At 56.8% G+C, this 21,596-nt stretch overlaps 7 protein-coding genes across 7 annotated transcripts; 3 read left to right on the top strand and 4 right to left on the bottom strand.

The window, feature by feature from the left end:
- Positions 1–349: 349 nt before the first annotated feature.
- On the bottom strand, positions 350–2,574 carry P884DRAFT_262629 (flavoprotein pyridine nucleotide cytochrome reductase-like protein). The gene has a single exon (XM_069441675.1). The coding sequence runs from the start codon at positions 2,312–2,314 to the stop codon at positions 464–466; it is 1,851 nt and encodes a 616-aa protein (XP_069295290.1). The 5' UTR covers positions 2,315–2,574; the 3' UTR covers positions 350–463.
- Positions 2,575–3,825: 1,251 nt separating this feature from the next.
- Positions 3,826–4,492, top strand: P884DRAFT_59332 (uncharacterized protein). Its single transcript, XM_069445975.1, has 2 exons — positions 3,826–3,843; positions 4,022–4,492. Exon 2 carries the CDS (start codon positions 4,174–4,176, stop codon positions 4,441–4,443), a length of 270 nt encoding a protein of 89 aa, XP_069295289.1. The 5' UTR covers positions 3,826–3,843; positions 4,022–4,173; the 3' UTR covers positions 4,444–4,492.
- Positions 4,493–5,024: 532 nt separating this feature from the next.
- Positions 5,025–6,960, bottom strand: P884DRAFT_206941 (uncharacterized protein; the record flags this gene model as incomplete). Its single annotated transcript, XM_069438755.1, has 8 exons — positions 5,025–5,340; positions 5,401–5,474; positions 5,619–5,659; positions 5,712–6,005; positions 6,092–6,247; positions 6,311–6,410; positions 6,486–6,817; positions 6,876–6,960. The coding sequence occupies 8 exons, from the start codon at positions 6,958–6,960 to the stop codon at positions 5,025–5,027; spliced, it is 1,398 nt and encodes a 465-aa protein (XP_069295288.1).
- Positions 6,961–9,845: 2,885 nt separating this feature from the next.
- Positions 9,846–12,173, top strand: P884DRAFT_206881 (uncharacterized protein; the record flags this gene model as incomplete). The annotated part of the gene is made up of 2 exons (XM_069438750.1): positions 9,846–11,430; positions 11,494–12,173. 2 exons carry the CDS (start codon positions 9,846–9,848, stop codon positions 12,171–12,173), a joined length of 2,265 nt encoding a protein of 754 aa, XP_069295287.1.
- A 1,949-nt stretch (positions 12,174–14,122) lies between these two features.
- P884DRAFT_271676 (uncharacterized protein) lies at positions 14,123–16,249 on the bottom strand (the record flags this gene model as incomplete). The annotated part of the gene is made up of 2 exons (XM_069442459.1): positions 14,123–15,264; positions 15,433–16,249. The coding sequence occupies 2 exons, from the start codon at positions 16,247–16,249 to the stop codon at positions 14,123–14,125; spliced, it is 1,959 nt and encodes a 652-aa protein (XP_069295286.1).
- A 409-nt stretch (positions 16,250–16,658) lies between these two features.
- Positions 16,659–19,903, bottom strand: P884DRAFT_293808 (uncharacterized protein). The gene is made up of 4 exons (XM_069444242.1): positions 19,723–19,903; positions 19,483–19,587; positions 18,702–19,386; positions 16,659–18,616 (listed from the first exon to the last, which is right to left on the bottom strand). The coding sequence occupies exons 1-4, from the start codon at positions 19,744–19,746 to the stop codon at positions 16,905–16,907; spliced, it is 2,526 nt and encodes an 841-aa protein (XP_069295285.1). The 5' UTR covers positions 19,747–19,903; the 3' UTR covers positions 16,659–16,904.
- Positions 19,904–20,176: 273 nt separating this feature from the next.
- P884DRAFT_228609 (AhpD-like protein) lies at positions 20,177–21,237 on the top strand. Its single transcript, XM_069439724.1, has 2 exons — positions 20,177–20,541; positions 20,603–21,237. The coding sequence occupies exons 1-2, from the start codon at positions 20,278–20,280 to the stop codon at positions 21,095–21,097; spliced, it is 759 nt and encodes a 252-aa protein (XP_069295284.1). The 5' UTR covers positions 20,177–20,277; the 3' UTR covers positions 21,098–21,237.
- Positions 21,238–21,596: the final 359 nt, after the last annotated feature.

Genomic DNA, 21,596 nt, shown 5'->3' with positions numbered 1-21,596 from the left:
ATGAGGACACGAGCCGCAAAAACTAAAGTGGATTGCAAACAATGTCTAAAGTACAGCAGTACGGATAGGTACTGTACGGAATACATGCAAAACTTGGTCCACGGAGCCAAACCTCACTCGAGTATGCGGCATCGTGAGACCATGTGAAACATGCATTCTAGATGTCTAGTACGGTGGAAAAAGTTAAAAAAAAAAAAAAATTAAAAAATCTCTCTTTGAAGCGCCAGCCCAAGTCGATTACTTGCAGTACAAAAATGAAAAAAACAAAACCGTCCCGCGCCGTTGCGGATGCACCCTGACGCCTTGAACCATTCTCTCTCTGTTCACGTCCCAAACCCTCTAGATGATTGCGGGCATTTTCCGACCGTTCCGCGTAGAGTTACAAGAACGAACCGTATGTACGCGAAGAAGAAAAAAAAAATTAACGTACGCATCCGCATCCGCATCCGCATCCGCATCCGGATCACCAAGTCTCGGCGATATACTGGCCTGCCTCCTTCTTCAAGTTCCAGAACGTCTGCGCCTCCTCCCGCTCGAGGTTGCCCTTGATCATGGCAACTTCGACGAGGGCCTTCTCGACGCCCTCTCCCATGCCCCTGCTGCTGCCGCACACGAAGACGCGGCCGTCGACCGAGTTGATGATGTACCACACCAGGTCGGCCTGCGCCTTGACCTCCTCCTGGACGTAGCGGCCTTCGCCGCGGCGGCTCTGCACCACCTTCTTGACCTCGTCCTCGTGCACGCCCCACTCGCCGCTGTAGAGCTCGTCGACGAGCGAGTCGCGCACGCCCTGCAGCACCCAGACCTTGTTGGCGCAGCTGGCCGTCTTCAGGCGCCGCTGGACGAAGCCGCGGAACGGCGCGATGCCGACGCCCGCGCCGATCAGCAGCATCGGCCCGTCCGTCACGAACTGCTTGGCCAGGGGGTTCGCCATGAGGCCCTTGAACATGGGGATGTAGAACTCCGGATCGCGCTCGCCGCGCGCCTGCGCGTCGAGGAACCGCAGCGCCTGGCGCTGGAAGAAGCCCGACCCGACGCCCGTCCGCTTCCCCGTGCGCCAGTCGGCGGTTTCGTGCACCGTCACCGCGATCTCGATCAGGCGGTGCTGCTCCCCGTCGCGCGTCAGGAACGACTCGTGCGGGTCGTTGGACAGCGAGTAGAAGCGGGGCATCAGCGGAGGGAGGACGGAGAGGAGCTGGTCCAGGGGCGGCTTGGCGCTCGGGAAGGCGTGCAGGAGCTGGACGAGCGTGATGTGCGGCCCGGTGCGGAAGTCGCAGAACACGCCCTGGCCCTCGGCCGAGCAGAGGAAGAGCAGGATCTTGCGCTCGTTTGCGTCCGTCGCGTGCTCGGCGAGGACGCGGAGGATCTGCTTTGTCGGCGGGTACGATTGGACATCGGAGCACCAGGTCAACAGATCTCTCCGCGTGGTGACGAGCTCGCGCGCCTTGTCGTCGCCCCAGACGGTGGGCCATCTTCCCTTGGTCGTGCGCAGCAAGACCGGCTTGTCGCGCAGGAAGCGGGGCACGAGGAGCAGGTCGAGAATCTCCTCGACCAGCGACGCCTCGTTGGGCGCCGACACGCCGATGGCGCCGCCGACCTTGAAGTCCACCCCTTCGCCTTCGGGGTAGTTTGTAACATCGAGATCGAAGTGGAACGTCCGTTTCTCGGCACCCGGCCGTGTCAGTTCGCGGGCGTTGTGGATGCGCGCGGGGAAGACGTGGTGCGGGGGGTGCGGCTGGACAAACGAGGGCGGCTGTATCCGCGTGTCGAGATCCTCCAGCCCGAGGTTGTGTAACCTCTTTTCGATGTCGCCCGCGGGAGCGGTCGGGCTGTCCGCGCCCGGCGAAACACCCGAGTCTGTCGGAGACGGGACATTGGAGGGCCGTCGAAGCGGTTGCAGAAACACGGTCTGCTCGGGGAGATCGCAGACGCTGTTCAGGGTCGCAGGGATCTGATCGATCTTCAGGCACAGCGACCGATACGCATCGTTGTCGGGAAACTCGATCTGCTCAATCTCGACGTCGTCCTGCCTTGGCCGCCCGAGACCGAGGCAGCAACCGCCTCCGCAGCATCGGCGGATCAATTGGGTCGTGGTCTCGCCCGTGATGCGTTGCACATCGGCCGGGCTCTGGGCGATCAGGCGCGTCGATGCGCGCCGGCGGCGTGGCTCTGGCTGGCGGGGCTCTTCCAATTCGTGCTCGTCAGACGAATCGGAATACGTAAGCGAGGGCGCAGCCGACGGCCCAGGGTGAGGTTCCTCGGGAACGCTCGCGGCCGAATGCTCGGCCAGGAGACGATCAATCTGCGTGGCCATGGTTGTCCTGTTCTGGGACGTATCGGGGCTACTGCTTGATACTTGCCGAGTGCAGAAGGGGCGAGAGCAGTGCGAAGGGGTCTGAATTATGGGAGACGGAAGGCAGGAGTCGGAAGGCTGGGTTCATGACCAAAAATTGCGGATTAACTCGGGTAAGGGTTTCGATGTGGGTCAAGCCAGCCCGTGAGGCGATCTGTCCGGCCAAGGCTCGGCTGTTAAAACACTTGTGCTTGCCCTTGGTGATTTCGGCGCCTCGCCTCGTCAGACTCGAGATGAGAAGTTGAGAATTCTTCCTGCGTGGGAGGCTAGTGATCTTTAACGACGCAACCGTCATGCCCGGAACACGCAGATCGGACCCGGTCAAGGCAAGCGAGAGCTGCATACACTCGGGGGCAGTGGCACAGTGCGAGTGTTTTCCCCATCGTTTTCCAAGGTTGGCTAAACTAGTTCTTTAAGAACCTGAACACGGCAGGGACTGATTGGGGCATGCCTTTTCGTGGCCGGCCTCGGGGAGTCTCGTAGCCAAGCGACATTCCTCGGGAAGTTGCTCTGGGTACTGGCCCTGGCCCAATGATTCTGGTACCGATTGACTTCCCCGGCGAAATCTCATTTCCGCTTCTCTTCCCATACATAACGGGTTTTTATTTGGGCGCGGCTCTCCCGAGTGTCAGACCACTTGGAGCTCGTGACTCGCCACTTCTCTCCACCACAGCAGCACCCGAACCTAGTCTCAAGGCAATTGCCCAAAGCCGGTCTCATCCCAGGCATTCGGAACACAGCGCGAAACAGCGAAAAGTCTATAGAGTTTTTTTTTTTTTTTTTTTTTTCGCGTAGAGGAGCCGACGTGACTCTCATCCCGCGCGCTCATGCCACTCGCTCTCGTCGACAGCCGGTTCCGAACTCGGCGGCCTGTCCCTGTTCAAGAGTGAGCAGCGGACGGCACCGTGTCCGGCTGGTTAACGGACACCGTATGACGCCCCATATCTAATCAATCAAAATTATCAATCAGCCCCACAACTCAATTCTGCCGAGCTCGGCCTCTGGGCCGAATCCCCAGCCTTTGCCCAGAATTGTCGAATCTGATAACAGAATGGCGGCATCGTTGGGGCCAGGGCGATGACAATCGCAATGTTGATACACGTGTCCAGCGGCATCTACCGGTTGGGTAATTCCGCGGCCGATGTTCCTTAGCGCGGACACAGGCTCAACAACAGTTGTTGGAGATCTCGCGAGGGCCGAGACCAAAAAATCCGATGTTCCGCTTCCCCACAGAAGGAGGCGAAAGCACTGTTCAGTCAGCCAGCCAGCCAGCCTCGTCCCTGCGCCAGCAACTGCGCCGAGCTGTCGGGTCAAACGTCCGGCATTCTCCGCTCCAAACGAACGTGCCCCTGGAGGCTCTCGAGGTTTCGCTTGCCTGTGTGGCCATTCCCTCGGTCGGTAAACTGGCCGCCATGGCGGCTTGCGAGTCTGAACATCAGTGATCCCGCCTCGGTGCCGGAACTGCGGCCCTGTAGCAGACGGTAATGGATGTATGTATGACACACACCCTTGTTGACCGCTTCAAGCTGCGATTCATGGATACTCGCATGGGGGGTACCCCATCCTTCCCAATGTGATCACGAAGCGGTGTAACCTCTAAATCGACGATCCAAGAACCAAAAAGGGCGCGTAGCAAGCCCGCAATTAGTTGACATCTGAATGCAACAGGAAATCGACTGGGGAGTAGAATGGGATGAGGACTAGACAGAGGGAAACATGTCTTCAGCGTCGGTAACAAGAATGTTGTCCTCTCATCTCACCCGCACTTCGTCGTGAGGCTCTTTGTGAGTGCCTAGCGATCAACTGTAACCCGTAATGGCATGCGGTTTATCAGCCCGGGTACTGTTGTCGTGTTCTTGCCAGTTTTCATGTCTTTGGAGGGTCGTATTCGAGTTACCAGCAGCCCCAGCTACATAGGTTGGACCAGACCGACAAGATCTGGTCAGGTTAGAGGAAGCGGGCAGAGGCGGAATCTCCCACCTGAGACCATGTTGGTGCATCATCAAGGTTGTAAGGTACCGTGGGCAGCACACACCAAAGCAACCAGCTTCATTCTGTACCTGCAATGTAAGATCTTCATATCGGCTTGATATCCAACCCTTTCTCGTACTCTTCTGTGGTGAACATTCTGCCAAGAAACTTTGAGCGAGACCCAGGACCGCAAACGGGTTGGGTACTCATTGACTAATCAGGAGGGGTTAGGCACTCCAAACATTCCTCGAGAGCATAAAGAATGAGGGGTATCAGGTGGCCCGTCCGGGAGCTCGCGTCTCATAAATGAATCATCAAATAAAGAGAATATCAGGAAGAATCGACAAGGAAGGACACACACACACACACACAGAGAGAGAGAGACAGAGACAGAGACAGAGAGAGAGAGAGAGAGAGAGAGAGAGAGAGAGAGAGAGAGAGAGAGAGAGAGAGAAACCATAACTGATCCTTCAACATGGTCTCTTGCCCTATCCCATGCGACTAAGTCCCGCAGGGTGACGAGGGCATACCCATGCCACCAACGTACATAATTCCGAGACATCATCAGCTAGTATTCAGCTGATGTAGGGCAGCAGCCCTAAGATAGATATCCAAAACGTTAGGTGTCGTGCTGCGATGGCGCTCGACTCGAGGCATGACCGTGATTTACGGTTCAAACGGAGGTGAGGCGTGAAAGTTATCAACGCCGTCTCTTCCTTTCCCAGCAGGTATCAACCGCGGGAATGACGATGTTCTGGAAGTCGTCCTGTTCGACACTGCCAATAAAGAAGACGCGGAAGTTGTGCTCGATAGTAGTGAGCTTCGCATAATTGACGCGTGACTCCTTTACCAGCTTTTCTGTCTTCTCGTATAATCTGACTCGCACTGGGCTGAAGCCCAGCTGGGGCTCGCCTGGAAGCATCCGAGGCTTTGTCCCTGTCTGGTAGACGATTCCGTGTTTAGAGGGTTTCACCCCCCTTTTGAGGCAACCCTGGCGTTCGTACGTCAAAATCGGCCTGGGCAGCAGGGTCAGCAACACAAGAATGAGCCTTTCTCGAGAAATGGGAAATTCTCACACGCAAGTGCAATGCCCTTCATCGTTTGCCACCACGATAAATCGCCGATAACCTTGGTAGAAGGGCATCCCGTTCTGTTCAACTGGAATTTGATGCGTCATCACCTCACTTCTTGGCCCCCCGGCGCCTCTGGGTTCGCACCAAAGAATCTTGAAAACCTATCAGGAGAATGTGTTGGCGTCACTGATGTCACAAGTACGGCGGGTGGTGTTGCTCACCTCGCCAGGCTGGAATCGCGAAGAACGCTCGACAACAAATCCTGGACGGGTTCAGTATTGCGTGGTTATGGACGGATAGAGAAGGGCACTCACCACCGTGAATGTTAGGTTCTCTTTCCTCATAGTTGCCATCACCATCAACGGCAGAGTCCTGATACTGATAACCTTGGGGCACCGTAGTTCCCGCTGGCTGCTGGGTAGGACGATTCGAAGGATCTCGATCATTGTCTCGCCCGGAAACGTCGTGCAAATTGATCTGCGCTGCCCACGCGGAGGGCAATCCCCCTCTTGTGTAAAATGAGTCAACATCACCAGTCAAATAGGGGTTGACTTCCGACATCGCGGTATGAAATAGTTGTTCGTTGGAGTTGTCGGGCTCGTTGGAGCCTTTGGGGTTTGAGACGGATGCAGTCAGTCACACCGGGACTCATCTGCCAGGGGGGGGGATCGGGGGTGGGGGCGGCTTCTCTTACTATGGGCCATAGACATATGATTGTAGTCGTCTTCTTCTGCCGTCAAGTCGATCGTAGCTGCAGATCGCGGAACCGTCTCAGTTTCGAAACCAGAGTCGTGCCTACCATGGACATATTGTCCTGGACTGGACGATGCCGCTTCTTCGGTTGTTTCGGCTGACGACAGTGCCCTCCAGTTAGGGCACGAGTTCCCAGAGGTGAGACTGAGGGTTATCTTACGTTGATCAAAGAGCGGCTCTGCACCTGAGCTTGGTGGGGAAGTAGTGGAATATGCCTCGTCGTGTGTCGAAGGGCTGGGTGCCGGGTTGGGACGCGCATTCTGGGTCGCATGGTCATGGTTGGAATCAGTCCTCTTCTTTCGATTATAAAACGGTTCTCGTGGCATGACAGCAACCTCGGTATTCTCATTTCCGGCGTCTCTGGCGGGCCTTGGTCGGTTATTCTTGCCAGCGCCTTTCTCCCTGTCTTTCCCTTTGGGCTTTCCATGCGGATCGGCAGGCTTTGCCTTGCCCCTTGCGCGAGAGGCAGAATGGGTCGGCATGGGAGCTTGATTGTAAACTGTTTCCGCGACAGCGGCGCCCTCGGCGCCATTCAGGGTGCCGTAGGCGTAGGCAGAACCCTGTGGGTAGTGCGTATCTTGGTGGGCGCCGAAGTCCATGTCCTTAAAGGAAGACACAAGCTCGTCGACGTTTCCATGCGGCGTAAAAAAGTCATACTCCACATCGCCTAGCGGTAGGAACAATCAATATGGAAGATGCTCGTCTGGGAATCCTGAGGTCCATACCCTGAATATTCTGCCGCGCCTTCCACCAGCGCTTCTGGCCATCATCCCAGACCCATTCGCTCCATTCACTCCAGCCGGGATCCATGATGGCTATTTTCCCGGGGTGGCCTAGACCAGCAAGTACGTTTTACACCGTGGCGTCCAAGATGGGCCGGCCCAGCTGGCAGCATGAGAACAGCAAGGGAAGTCGAGCGACGACGTGACGACGCTGCAAAACCCAAGAGCACCAGACGTCTTGGTCTTCAAACGGTGCGGATGTCGATGGAACGGGCCTTGTCCCGCACGCAGCACGCAGCGATCACACGGGAAGCGCTGCAAGGTCCAAAGTAAACGGACGGGCGACGATTCTGAGAGCTGGCGATAGCTTGGTCGGAAGGCTGGGGTGCTCGATAAGACCTCGAGAGCCTTGGCTGCTTCACAGAGCCGCATGGAACCAACCACCCAGGACGTCGTTGCGGCTGGCACTAGCGGGGTCAGCACCACCCACATTAACTGGCCGCCAGCAAGACGCGGCCTCCGGAACCCTGGGTTAGCTACTGGCGTCGCTGGCGTTGCTGGCGATAGATTAAATGCAACTGTAATTGGCGGGGAGGGAATTCTCGTGACACGCGGGTCGGCCCCTCATTCGCGGCGGGAATCGAACCGTCCGTCGCCGGCTGAATGGCGCTAGAGGGAGGGAGGTCGACAACAGCACGACGAGGCGCAGGTGGTGGGAAGAACCAAGTTGAGGGAATGCAGGACGCTACCCGAGGGAGGAGGGGCTTTGGGAAGGATGCCTGAATGGAGGGGCAGCGTACGATGGAGGGGTTTGACATTAGGTAGCCAAACCGGGGAGGAAGGCTGGCAAAACACGCCAACGGACGCCGTGAGGTGTAGGGCTGGCCTTCGTTCTTGGGCTCTCATTACCGGCCAACCAGCTATCTACCTACCGACCTACCTATCAAGGTAGGTATGTACTTTTAGCTACTTCAAACTACTACTAGTAGTAGGTAGTAGGTGGCCAAGCTAGCAGGCACAAGTACGAAATACCATCTGTACATACATGTTAGGTACCATCGGGAAGGCGGGGCCAAGCCAGGCACCCCGACGAAGACCAACCGGAAACACCCTCTTGACGGGCCGCGGGTAGCTCGAGTCGGTTATAAGTAGCAGGTACGTGTCATGTCATCCGTGTTGCAAGTCGAGGCACTTGCTCATTGAAACTCGACTGCTCGCCTTACTCGTGGGATGTGGCGTCCCATGCCTGAACGCAGGACTGCATGTGGAGGACAAAGCCGAGAAGAGGGGCGCCGGGCACTTTCTTGCTCACTTGACATTGCTGCATGAGGCTGCAGACTGGCGGGTGGGAACCCGAGCGAAAGGGCCACTGGCTGGCGGAGCACTCTGGAATCGTGGCTTGTTTGAGGATGGTAGATGGTACCCGCGCGTGCCACACGCGAAAATACACTTCCCCAAATCGGTTGGGTGCATCCTCCCTCCAACATGTGCCCCACCCACATCAGGGTCGCCGCGCGGGTCGAGCTGTGGGGACGGGACGACAACCAGCGCGCTGGTGGATTAGTGGGGTCGATCGCGAACGACGCTGCAGTGCATTAATACACTGATGTCCTGCGTCGCCTCCAAGTTTGGACGAATATTAGTACTCCATACCGTACATTCATATGCTACGTACTAGTTATATACTAACGTTATTTACGGAGGAGTATTCCATTACAGGAGCACCTTCTTTGCCTTGAAGCCTCACCAAACCCCTGCCTGCAGAGGGTCATCGAAACTAGGGTCTCCGAGGCAGTCGGATACTCGAGACTACCTCAGCATGAATTAAGAGAGCAGGTTCTAGAGCTTGTAGTCTTTTTGAGACCTCTTCAACCGAATCCAGAGATCCAGTAATGTGCAGGTACAGTACTTAGTTCGTTGCGTCACACCTTTTCAGCCCAGCGACAAGTTACAAGTAATCAAGAAAGAATACCGCGGAGCATTCCCAATCACGGTACAGTTCCGAACATGAGGTTCCTGCTACTAGTTTGTCTAACTACCTCAAGTGCCATCTGGATTATGTATGTGCATAGGTACCTTCCCCAGGTGCTCGAATTGCAAATCAGGTAGGTACCTTAGTACATACAAAGATACCACTGCACTGCGACACTACCACTGGGCGGACGCAGTTTACATAGGCGATGGGAAATCTAAAGGAGATCAAGATGCTTAGAATTCTAATCATTTTTTCCACAGCCTTTGGCATCTAAACTCTTTCACTCCTAAAACTGTACAGGTCGCTGGGTTGATTTCAACAATCTCCATCCCCGGCCTCGTGCTAATATTATGCATACCAGGTGTCTCACCTAACCCATCGCGTAGGCGCACTAAAACGTTCCTAGGCTACAATAATATGGGTTTCTCCAGTTCCCCATCAGCACACTGCACTTCGAACGCTCCGAAGTTCTGAAAGTGAAGTTCCACCTAGGTGACCAAAACAGCAAACGGCTCCGTGGAGCTTGGTTAACATACAAGATTGCTCTTTCCTCGGCTTGCAGCTGGTTACTGTCCGGGCACTCTAACAAGAGACAGCAGGGCCTGTTGAATGAAGGAAGGCACGATAAACAGGCCAATCAAGAGTAGGGTAAACCCCCAGTGAAGCTGCTGGAATTCTTTAACTCGGCCTGCAGCGGTGTGAGCTTGGCCCAACGTGTTCACAGCCCTGGATCGCCCTCTTTTCTCCTGCGCACATCCGCAAGCCGACCGCTGAGATCAAAACAGGATGTAGCATGTAAGCATCAAGCTCGCAACAAGCGCGGCACTAGGAAATTCGAGTCTCGGCATCACCTCGTCTCGGCCATTACCGGGGCCTGATTGTTTTTTTTTTTTTTTTTTTCGCATGCGCAGCCGTCGCGTACATCGACATTGCGCAGCTCTCGATGGCACGGGCTGTCGCGGGAGCTGCCCGAGAGTGGACGCGTTGTCTCGACCCAGATGGCGCCCATCATCGTCTCCGAGCTGCCTCTGCCATCTGACGGCGCGTCCGCGCACACGAGCGGATCCGACTATGATTGCATCCAGGGCCTGACTCCTACCCGCCAGCCCACACGGCCGACCTGTCCATCTGTGACCCACGTGGAGCGGTTCAAGATTGATAGCCAGCATGTCACGCAAAGCTCACTCCCGGACGCGCCGCTCGACGGCCCCGGTGGTGAGGCTGGTCGGTTTCTCAGTCCTGAGGGCTCGTCCTGTCGTCGCATCAATACGGGCGATTCTACCATCTTGTCCAAGGACCACTCGGTCGCCACGTCCCGGAACGAATCCGGCACTGATTCTGATGACGACGGTTGCTACCACTCACCCCGAGTAGCCTCAAAATCGCGGCCACCACCGTCGCCGCCGCCGCCGCCCCGGCATCCGCCCGCTGCGCACAATGGCGGGCCGCTCCCGATTCAGGGCTTGCGGAGGCAGGATTGGGGCTCTTCCGAGTCCGAGTCGAGTGCGTCCGATGAAGCAACAAGAAGCTTGAATAGCGGTGGCGGGCGGCCCTCAGAGCTAAGAAGAATGATCGAGGCTAAGCGGAGGAGCATCCGGTTGTTGAGGCGTCGAATGGCCGACAAGCGGCTGGAAATGCGAGAACTCAGGCGCCGGATGGACGACATAGACGATGCGTTGATGCAGATCATCAGGCCTCGCCTCGCGTCCAAGGCCGCAGTCGTCCCCGCAGATGTGCTCATGGCGAGATTCAAAGAGATGCAAAAAATCAGAGATGTTTACTACACGGCAGAGGACGCGTATGAGGACATGGAATTCGACTTGACTACGGAGGAGGCTGCGCTGGAAAGACTTGAGGACCAACCACCTCGGTCTCCCCCCAACGGGCTAGATGCGGGCCCGAAACCCCCGGCTACGGTACCACCGCCACCGCCGACAATGAAGACGTCGGGTATCGTTGTCTTCAACGAATTGGGCGACTCCTCTGATGATGACGCAAACAGTTCTGGCCCGCCAACCCCTGTCACCCTCTTCGGAATATCGGGACAGCTGCACGACGACGTCCACCCCTTGTACGAGGAACTTCTGGAAGCGGCCGGTGAACGTCAGCTCGCCAAGGAGCACGTCGAGGACCTAGAAATGCACCGAGATAAGATCCTTTACGACCTGGAGATGCAACTCCACCGGAAACGAGTGCGCGAGAACCGAGGTAACCAAATCAGTGAGGAGGACCTCCTCTCTCTGCGGTCTTCGCTCGCCCAAGTCCCCAGCGACGCCGCCGAATTCGAGCATCGCTTTGGCATCAGCATCACCGGAGACGAGCTCGAATTCCTCCATAGCTACCAAGTCGTCCACGACCGCGCCCTCCGGGAACTCGACTCGGCTACCGCAACCCTCGACCGCCTCCGCTTTCTCTGCCAAAAGAAGGGCGTCATGCGCAAACACCCCTCCTACCACGAAGAAGTGGCCATATACTCAAGCTTCCCCGACTGGTCCCCCTCCCCGCAGGATGGTAACATGGCCATCGAACCGCTGCCGACGCCACCTCCCAACCCTCCCCACTTGACAAGAACAAACGCCACAAGTGCTGCTAGCCTTAGTAGTTATACACCTACTGCTACTACTACAACCGCTCCTAACGCGGCAGCTCCACCGTCCCTCGCCCACCCACGCTTCCCCGTCCTTCTTTCGAACCCTTCGCACGTGCTGGCTCTGCTCAGCCCGCTCCAAGCGCTCGAGCGCGCTCTGCGCCTGCCCAAGGACGACCCCTCGAGCGCGCTCCGCCGGGCTGAGTGCATGAAGGAGCTGGGCATCAGCACGCTCATGACCAAGACGGAAAACAAGGCCGACTACATCAACCAGTGGCTGATCCATCGGCTGCGCACCAGCCCTCTCGAGGCCGAGCTCCTCCTGGCCGTATGCGAGGGCACCTTTCGCGTCGTCAACCTGCGCCGCTGGCAGGAGGAGGTCCTGTATTACTGGCGCATGGACGAGGCGGCCATCTCGCGCGCCGGGTGGGCGTCGTCGGGTGCGGAGCAGGAGCAGGAGGGGAAAGGCGGGCGGCCACCGGCGGCGGACCGAGGGAGGAGGAGGAGCAAGACGAGTTGGGAAGATCAGCAGCAGCAGCATCCGCTTGGCGGCGGCGCGGTGGGTCCCCCACCTCTGTCGATGGACGAGGACAATGCTGCGTGCAGCGTCGCGGGCAACAGAGAGGGCAATTCGGTCATTGTGGAGGAGGGGAAAGTCCGAAGTGACGGAGGACTCGGGATGCTGGGGAGCCCGGGGTTACGGGAGGGGAGGACAAGGTCGGTCAAGAGCTTCGGTTGAAGGAGGAGCGACATCGGGGGCTGTTCCGGGATTTGGTTCACGGAGCTCTGGGAGTTCCGCTATGCGGTGCATGACCGCCTTCTTTCTTTTCTTGGTCACTTTCCCTAGGTTCGACACTTTCCCCCCCTGCCATCTATCCTTCTTTCTGCAAATTTTGACGTTTAACTTCGGCGACAGTGCCTGGGGATCGCGTCAACCCACGGGACTTTGCCTTTGTTTTCTTCTTCGCTTATCTTTTTCTTATTTTTTTCCTCTTTTCTTGGAAAATTAATACTGCCTTTCGCTCAAGCTGAGGAGGGGAGTGCTACGGGCAACAGTGATGTCGTGGGACAATGAGGAGGACTATTCTTGTTTGGACTCTGGGTTTAGAGCTCTCTTGGTACTGTACAGGGTCCTGTTGCGGCAGTCTGGCATTCAGCAACTGGGACTTTTTTTTGGATTCTTATACACTGCAAGTTAGCAGCTTGCTACTATGTTTTAGTTCGCTTGGTTTGATACCATGGGTCCTGGGACGGGTTGATCTGGTCTCAATGTTGGTTGCGATACTTTGCTCGATGTTTTAGTGCCTGATATATGGGACACATGTTGGAATCGAAACGCCGAAACCTACGTCTATGCTGATTACTGTGTGCTTGTCGGCTTACCCTACTCGGCTTTTACCATGCACTCCGAATTACAGACCATTACAGGGGGAAGCAAGGGACTTGGTCCGTATGTGGCATATCCGGTTAGAACGTGCGCAAAGTGCCGTGCATTATCGCCGCTATTCAGGATTGAGGTTCTTGTCATCAGATCCAAGTCAGCAGTCCCCGGACAAGGTTTACCTCTGTCGCTCATATGCAGGTCTAGAGTTTGTCTGCTTCCTGCGGGGTACGAGGTACGAGTCTGATTCTGGCCGTGTCAGCATCTACCTCTGAGCCTTCTCGGGCTGGGAATGGTGTCCAGAAATGGGATGATTTGCGCTTTGGCGAGATCCGAGATTGTCGGAAAACAGTGAATGGATGGGAGGACTGGCGTTATCATGTGGCACGAGCCCTTCCTTTTCCTTTGTGTGTCATCACACCAGGATTGTCCAGACACGCATATGCCGTTCACATTACTACTGCCCCCGCGGATTGGTTGTCGAGGACCAGGAAGGGCTCCAGGAGCCTCGCACAATGAGCCCTGCTTTACGTCCACCCGGTCCTTTGCCTAGTTATTGGCTCACCGGTTCTCTTTCTGCCTTTTGCCCGGGGTCTATATGTTTGGCCTGTCTCCTCTCCGGGGCCAAGTCCGTGCCGCCCTGGAGGGTGGCACAATGGAAGCCTGGGGCTAAGTGACGAAATGTGTCCAATTTCTATGCAGGAATGCGGAGTGGACTGGTCAAAAACCCAATGATCTACGGCACTCGACCCGAAGATGCACTTTGGGCGTGAAGTATGGTCGAGGTGCCAGTGTATATGCTGTAATCTATACATACATACGTACATACATACATACGGATTACTTACAATAATACATATATTCGTACACGGCAATCCGAACTGGTGGATGTCCTGGGCGCTCAGTCGCATGCGGTCAAGCCCGAAATATTCTAATGAGACTGTGTGTGTGTGTGTGTGTGTGTGGCCTCGGTGGCTGCAAACACTCGCCTGCTCTCATGTCTCAGTGTCTTGTCCCATATTCAAGACGGCTCCCCACCGCGCTACATACGGAACACACACAAGTAGAGCGGCTCAGTCGTCAGTCGCTCCCTAGGTCGCTTGTTCGGATGCTAATTGGGTCGCAACAAGCCATAGACATGGCACGTCTTAGCGCGGTAAATTGATTAATCCATAATATGGACCCTTCTAATTCGTATCAACGCCACGCGCCCCGTCCCGGAGGTACTAGTTACAGAAAGTGACGAGGCCGGCAACTGATAAGGTACCACCAAGCTGTTACATCATAGTCTCTCTTCCTTTCGCAATTCAGATCGGCCTTTGCTTGTCCACCCGGCTTGGTCGGAAGAGCCGTCTGATGGTGGCTCTCAGGGTGGCGCGTCTCGACCCTCGCTCCGTTCTGCCCCCATCGGCCGTATCTTCACTCTCTCGGCCAGCGGAGGCGACACCCATTGGCCGCTGCGGTTCTGGCCTTACCAGCGGAAGTGTTTCTTTACTCCCGCTCTGCCCCGGTTTAAGCCTGCTACTAAACCTGCTTTCATTCCCTATGCTGGCAGAGGCACTGCTGCCTTTCGCCTGTTGCGACTGTAGTCGCCGCCACATTTGTGAACCTTCGTTTCCACTGAGATATATCTCGCTGCTGGATGTGGACATGTCGGACTTTGGGATCTCCGAATCCCGGCTGTTGTTTGGCGGGCGAGGAGGCAGTCCAGCAGCCCTGGCTGTAGGTGCAGCCACCGAGATATCAAAACTGGCGTCACTAGATACAGTATTCGACGTCGTTGGTCTCGTGGAGGTGAGTCCAGGGACCGAACTAGGCATTGTCCCAAGGGTAGGCTCAGTCGCGGAGGCGGGCTCAATCCCCGAGGAATTCTCGGCCCCGGAGGTGCCAGCGGCACCGAAAGTGAGCGTCCGGCGCCGGTTATCGCCTCTCCGCATTTTGAGCGAATCTGACTGTCGTGGCTCCTCGCCATCAGGTTCACCATTGCTGCCGGTGCGGGTACTCTGGACTCCATGGCATGTCGCTTCGCTACGGTTAGAGGCCACGAATGATGGATCGATAAGTTTACCTTTGGCCTTGTGTCTAGTCGGTGCGTCAACCTCGTCGTTTGGATCTTGTTGGCCGCTCGTGCTACTCTCCGGTAACTCGCTCTGCTTCGGCTCCGTTATGGAGATTGCCGTCTCTGCCTCGCTTTCCTCGGGCTCCTGTGCTTGTTTATGCTCCCGCGGCACCTCTCCCCTTTTCCGCTCAACTCCTTGTGCTTTGTCAGTCGGTAGAGCACAAGAGTCTGCGGACTGCTCGTTTCCTTGTCCCTGGTCGTCACCTCCAGAAACACCACGGTCTGTGGTCGAGCGGGTAGTTGCCCTCGGAGCCTTCCAATTGGGCAACACCTCTTGCTCGGCTATGCCGACCGCATGGACGTCCACAGTTGCACCGTCCACGACTGAGTCTTTAAGTATGTTTTGCACACTCAGCCTCTTTTTCAACTTCGTCGGCCGCCATCCCTTTCTCCTGTTCTGCGACCGGCTCAACGAATACTACTCGCTGATCCCGTCCCCCAAACTAGACCAGCTAAGCGCCTGCACCCTCCGCGCAGCCCGCCTCCTGAGGGTCGCACCTCTCTTCCTGCCACCGTGCGGCGGCGAGGTTCCATCGAAATTGCCCCTCCCTGCCTGCTCGCCCTTCTCTTCCACCCCGTCCTCCCACATCTCCCCGAAGGGGTCCATCTCCAACCCGGGGGGTATGGCACGGCCCCAGGTGCGCCAGTACAGATCGGGAAACGGATCCGCCTTTTCGGCGGACCGGCCCAGCCTCCTTACGGCATCGGACCGCTCCCCCTGCACTGCCGTCCCGTCTCTGACTGTCCCCGCCAGGTCCATGAGCCTTCTCGCCCTCGCTCTGCGCCTCTGAACCCGATGCCCAGCCATGCACGAGGCATAGATGATGCGCGCGGCCTCGTTGGCCCTGCTCTCTCGGACATGGTTCTCCTCTTCCTCCTTCTTCCTCCTGGCGGCCGCTCTCCTGTTCTCGTCGTTGTCGAAGAGCTTCCTCCAGATAGGCTCGTCGAGTTTGACGTCCCTAGCAGAGGAGCGTGATTCTGCAGGGTTGGAGGTGGCATCGGTTGGGATGCGGTCTTCTTGTAGGTTGTTGCTGGACCAGGACGGGAGCTGGAGTTGGGGCGGGCCACTATGTACGGGGTTGCTGCTAAGAGGCGGGGCAGCAGAGTGATGGCGGAGATGATGAGGATGGTGATGCCAGCCCTGGGCAGCTTGGCTCTTTGACTGGTGTCCGGATTCGGGTTGGTCATGGCCGTTGCCATCTTCTTGGTTCTCGCTATCGGTTTTGCTGTTCTTATGGGTATTGAGGAAGTTGAGGATGGAGGCGCGTCGGAATGATACTCGGCTGCGGCCGATGTCGTCGTTCAGAGGAGGCATTGCGTTTGGGCTGACAGTGGCACGCCGCGAACCGTGGTTAGCATGAAATACAAACGTAGGAGAGGATAGGGCCGTCTGCTCTAGGGAAAAAAAAAAAACACTTGTAGCTATGAAGTGCTTAATAACGAAAGCGAACTTAATTAAGTGGACGAGCGGTCAGAAACAACCAGCGGTATCGCGTATTTTGCGTAAACAAACCGGACGGGTATAAAAGGAGGCTCTCGCAAAGAGGAAGAATCTAGGATACGGCAAACGCAACCGGTGGCCATTAGTCTTCCCCTGTTTCACTGGTTGTGGTTGCCCTGCGACCTGGAAAAGAATACTTATCTCGCCGTGTTGGGGCACTGGAGATGGAAGGAGCGTAGGCAGTCATTCCCTCCCAGGTACGTATCTTGTGCAGGGCTGTTTTCGCGTTGCACGCCCTTCAAATTTTGGCGGAAACTCTTAAGGAGGTAGGTACCTTAGTTCTGTTCTAATCATGTGTACCACATCCTGAATACGCTGCGCTGGATTGATACCTCAACATCCCGACCAAGCCAGCCTGCCTCCCGGCTCAAAACAGATCTAAAGATAAACCCAACCTAACGCCCGACACAATTTCGGTATTGCGCTTGCCCGAGAGTGGCAAAAAGGTGATAACTAACGGCACAGACATTCATTGCTCATCCTCATCTTCCGCTTCCTCAACCGTCGCAGCCCTAGGTCCTCTATGGCTGGTACTCCCGTTCACTTCGGTTCCTCCGGTTCGCTGGTCACTGCTGCTCTCCCCGGAAGCGCCTCCGGTTACCGTTGTCGATGTGCTCGCCGCCGGTCCACCACCACTGCTTTCCCCGGGCTCTTCGTGTGGCGCTGGCCGCTGGTCCACTTGGTACCCCAAAACTGGTCCCGTGGTCCGATCGCCGCCAAATAGCTGCGCCGAACCTCCCCAGTTTGGCGCCAAAGGTACAGGCGCGGTGACAGGGGGCTGCCTACGTGCGGCCGTGTCACCCTGCGAACCCGGTCGTCGAGATGATTCGGGTGCGTTGCGAGCTGCCTGTGCGCCGGACCGTCCTAGTTGTGTAGACAGGCTGCTGGGAGGAGCGGGGCTGGTACCCCTGGATCGAGGATGATTTCCAAAGACCGATCGTAGTATGTCCTGGGCATGTGCCTGAGCGTTGTGTGTTTGTTCAGACGACAGTACATCGCCATCCAGCCGCTGGAGAGGGAGCAACGACCAACCCGGCGGAATGACCACCCCTTCTGGCAAGTCGGGACTGCCCGCCGGAATGGCTGCTCCGTAACCAGTGCCAACGTGCCGGGTTACACCGGTAGGAAGCCTTTCGGCCACGAGATTCGGAGAACGCGGGATGGAGAGGGACGCCTGCACGGGTAAATGCGTGGACGGGTGCGTTACCCCGTGTTGTTGTTGTTGTTGTTGTGGTAAGGACGCTTGTCCACTTAGGACTATGCCCGGGGCGGCAAATTGGGCGCCTTGCTGCTGGTTCTGGTGCTGTTGTTGCAGTTGACGGAGACGATTGATTTCGTTCATTAAAAGGTTCAGGACATGGACCTCATGTGCTGCGTTGTGCGCATTGATGATGTCTTGCCGGACTTGTTGCCCCAACGCCATGAGCTGGCCCCGGATCTGCTCAAGGCTGGGAGCCGATGCATTGTTCTCTTGAGCTGCAGGGACCGTAGGCGTCGGTACGGGCAAGTTCACGGCGCCCGGAGGCAGCCGCATACGCTGCGCCATCTCCCTAATGTCGTCGACTCCGCCCTGGGCAAAGCCCAACCTAATAGGCCCAAGGTTGAACAACCTGACGTTCGGATTCGGGTTTGCGACTGGGTTATCCTGCTGGCGATCCGCTGCCCCGGCTCCGGCTCCCTGAGGCGGCTGGTCTCTGCCAGGAGCTCCCTGGCCGTTAGCCGGGGGCTGCGGCGGTCGGTTCTGCCCGGCCGGGAAGAGCCCAAGAACGCCAGCGGGGGCATTAGCGGCTGGCTGCGGTCCGTCCCTGGCAACCGGACGCCGGCAAGTTGGGCACACTTGCTGCCGTTCCAGCCAACTCTTAAGACAGCCGAAGTGCAGGATATGGCCGCAAGGGAGCTTCTTCGCGCGGCTACGCTCAACCTGCGAAGGGTCGTTGCGATCCCAGGGACGCATTTCCTCCCTGCAAATGATGCAGGTGTCCTCTCGACCAAGCTCCTCGGCGGTAGCGTCCGGATACTGATCCATATGTTTGAGGGCTTGGCGGTAGCGGATGAGGGCGTGGAGCCTCTTGAGAAACGACCTCGTGGTCATAAACCAATCCCGCATAATGTGAATCGGGAGGCCATAAAAGCTCATCAGAACGCAGAAAAAGGTTGTGTATATGCCAAACTTGACGAAGTCTAGAATTAAAAAAAAAAAAAAAGAAAGAAAGAAAGAAACTGTTAGCGCAGGTGTCGGGTACCAGCGAGATTCGAGTCGACTTACCAGCAAGCAAATCGAGTGATAAGACCCATTGGCCCTTTGCTTCCCAACCAGGCACCTCAATATCCATCTCGTCAATATCATTCTCGTCAGGGAGCTCTTCGTTGTCCCCTGTGGCTCCCTCAGCCTCTCGGCGCCTCAGAATTTCGGCTCTTTGCTCCCTAACACGGCGGCGCCTATCCTCCAAGCGCTGCCGCGTCTGCGTTTTAACAACATGCTGCTCCGCGAGCGAGATGATATATCGAGCAACAGTGTGGAGCGAGTTCACGGCGAGGACGGCGAACTCGAAGAGAAACATGAGCATCATCGAGGGGCGAGCTTCTTCCACCACTGTGTTGACGGAATATGTGAGGAGCCAAATGTCGTAAGCAACGCTTATAAATAGCGAGAGACCGAGACGAGCGTGAAAGAGTCGCGGATTTGCGGGAGGTTGTTGCTCGAGGACTTCGACACGCCCGTCTCCAATCCAACCCCATACCTTGCCCGTGACCAGGGCGGTGAACATGACGAGGAAGAAGGCGCCGAGCTCATCGCGGAAGATGGTCATGGCCAAGCACGTTTCCGTAACGGCAAACCATGCCTTCTCATAGAGCTGTTCTATCTCGGTCGGGCGAAGGGGGCCGAAGCAGAGGCGCTGGAGGCCATACATGAACGAGCCGTAGACGACGAAGATGAGGTTGACAAGAACCTGCAAATCCCCGGGAGTCAGCGGCTGGGGGGTTCGGTGGAAGACGAGAAACTGAGAGCAAATCGAGGAGGAGGGTGGTGAACGGGAGGAACGAACCATCAATGAGAGGCTGCTCTGGGCGAGATGCACCATGGCAGAGTAGAAGTTGGCGCGCTGATAGAACGCCGACGCAACCACGGCGGCTGCGAGAGCCGTGGAGGCCTGGAAGACGCGAGTCAGCTTTCGGCACCGTAACCGTGGTCTTCCAAGAGAATTCTTGGAAGCTTCAGCAGTTCGAATCGACTGGGGGGGCTGGAAGGGCGCGAGCGACAGCTGCAGCACAGCGGAAACACTTACCCCTGCGTACCACGCGAGCCGCATCTTATCAGCGGATTGTTGTGGAAATGCTGATTCGGGATGAGAACGGAAATCCGGGTATGGCGAGAAGACAGTCAGGAATCCATTGTGTCGGAGACGGCGGCAATCGGTTTGTCGCGAAGGGTGGGATGGATGGATGCGCGATGGCGATGCGGCGTGTACAGTACTTTGTAAGATGACGGACCCCTGGCTTCGCTTGTTGCCACGTTATGGGAAGCAGCTCAGGGCTCTGGAGGGAAGCTTCGGGATCGACGCATGCATGTGGGGCGAGAAGGGGTCAGCCACAGTCTGTTGACCACTGCGGTAAGGTGCTCCGTACGGAGTACTACTCCGTACTTGCATGTAATTATCGGCGAAAGATGGATGGCCCAGTGGCGGTGCACCGAACAACGGTCCCTCCGGTTCTTTCCAGTTTTGTTCAAAAAGGAAACGCTCTCGCGATTACTTTTCTCTTCGAACGCCACGAGAAGGCTCCGATTTACGGCTAGACCCCCTCCTCTGATACGTCGCATTTGGTTTTCGTTGGTGCGCACCATGAGCTCCTTGCCTACCATCATCACACCTTCTCTCCTTGCTTCTATACGCGATCATCCGGACCTGCCAAGACACACTTGGTATCTGATCGCCGCTACAACACTTTGCCAATTAAATCGACCCGACGAGGTTTCTACAATTTATCAACACGCCCTGCGGCATGGCCCAGGCGGCATAGCTCCGAGCCATGATGAGAAACTACGCATCTCCCGCCGCATACGCGAAGCCTTGATCAAGGCTGCCGCAGTTGGCGGTGTTCCGAGGGTAACTTTTCCTTCGGACGAAGCTCCCAGGGATGGACACGCTTGGCTGATCTTCGCGCCAGACAATCAATGCCCTGCTCGAGCTCAAGAGAGTGACACCAGATGAATTATTAGATGAACCCGAGTCCTTCTCTCCCACCGGGCGGCGCGCCGATGTCTATGATACGCCCGCGCCGCTAATCATGCAGCGCGGTCAGAGTTTTTTTGAAACCGTCTACGGCAAAGTCACCAGAAGAGTCATGAACCAAATGGACCATTCCGGGACCGAGGATCTTGGGTTGGTGGCGCGCCTAATGTACGGCTATGTCCTCAGCAACACCAGCGTGCTCAGCGCCGCCGAGACCTCGTTCGTCATGATCGCCGGCCTGATACCCCTGGACGTGAATCCTCAGCTCAAGGGGCACCTGAAGGGTGCTCTCAATGGCGGTGCCACGGTTGAGCAGGTAAAGGCCGTTCGTAATGTCGTCGTCCAAATATGCATGGCGTCTGGAATGAAGGTGCTCGACGACAGCAGCCCAGCTGGACATGGGTGGAGAGGCGAGGTTGCTGACCTTTAGTCACCAATGACCTAACCGCCCCCGGGACACTTGACGTTCATCGTACCAGCAACCGCCTGAGCGATTCAACATCATAGCTCCCTCGGCCGGCAGACTTACTTGTAGCCAGGAAAGCGTCAGCTACCCAAAAAGAAAAGGGGGGGGGGGGGGGGCGCCCCAGAGAAATTGACAAGGCAATGCCGGCCGTGCGAATCGTTGTCGTTCAACTTGCTTCTGCCGGCGTTGTCAAGGCAAGGTGCCGCAGGATCAATGATGACGGGTTGTGCATGTCAGCATGGATTTCGGTTAGCCCGTTGCCATGCGACGCGAGTGGTCAACGTGGACGCCACGACCCAAGCGTTGCCTGATTGAGTCAAGGCGGCCCCTCGAGCTGAACAGTTCTTGTATCAGCGCGAGCGACATGTGTCAACCGAAGTGTCTGTTGATGGTGGCTAAAGAACCCAGGTCTCTCGGAACAAAGCGCAGAAGGATGTGGACAGCCCCCCGGGACTCCTATCAT

Source organism: Thermothelomyces heterothallicus (genome assembly GCF_042370625.1).
Source record: "Thermothelomyces heterothallicus CBS 202.75 unplaced genomic scaffold P884_scaffold_22, whole genome shotgun sequence".
In the NCBI taxonomy this organism is placed as follows: Eukaryota; Fungi; Ascomycota; class Sordariomycetes; order Sordariales; family Chaetomiaceae; genus Thermothelomyces; species Thermothelomyces heterothallicus.
Note: the sequence above shows the minus strand (reverse complement) of the source record. Positions and strands in the feature narration are given on the sequence as shown.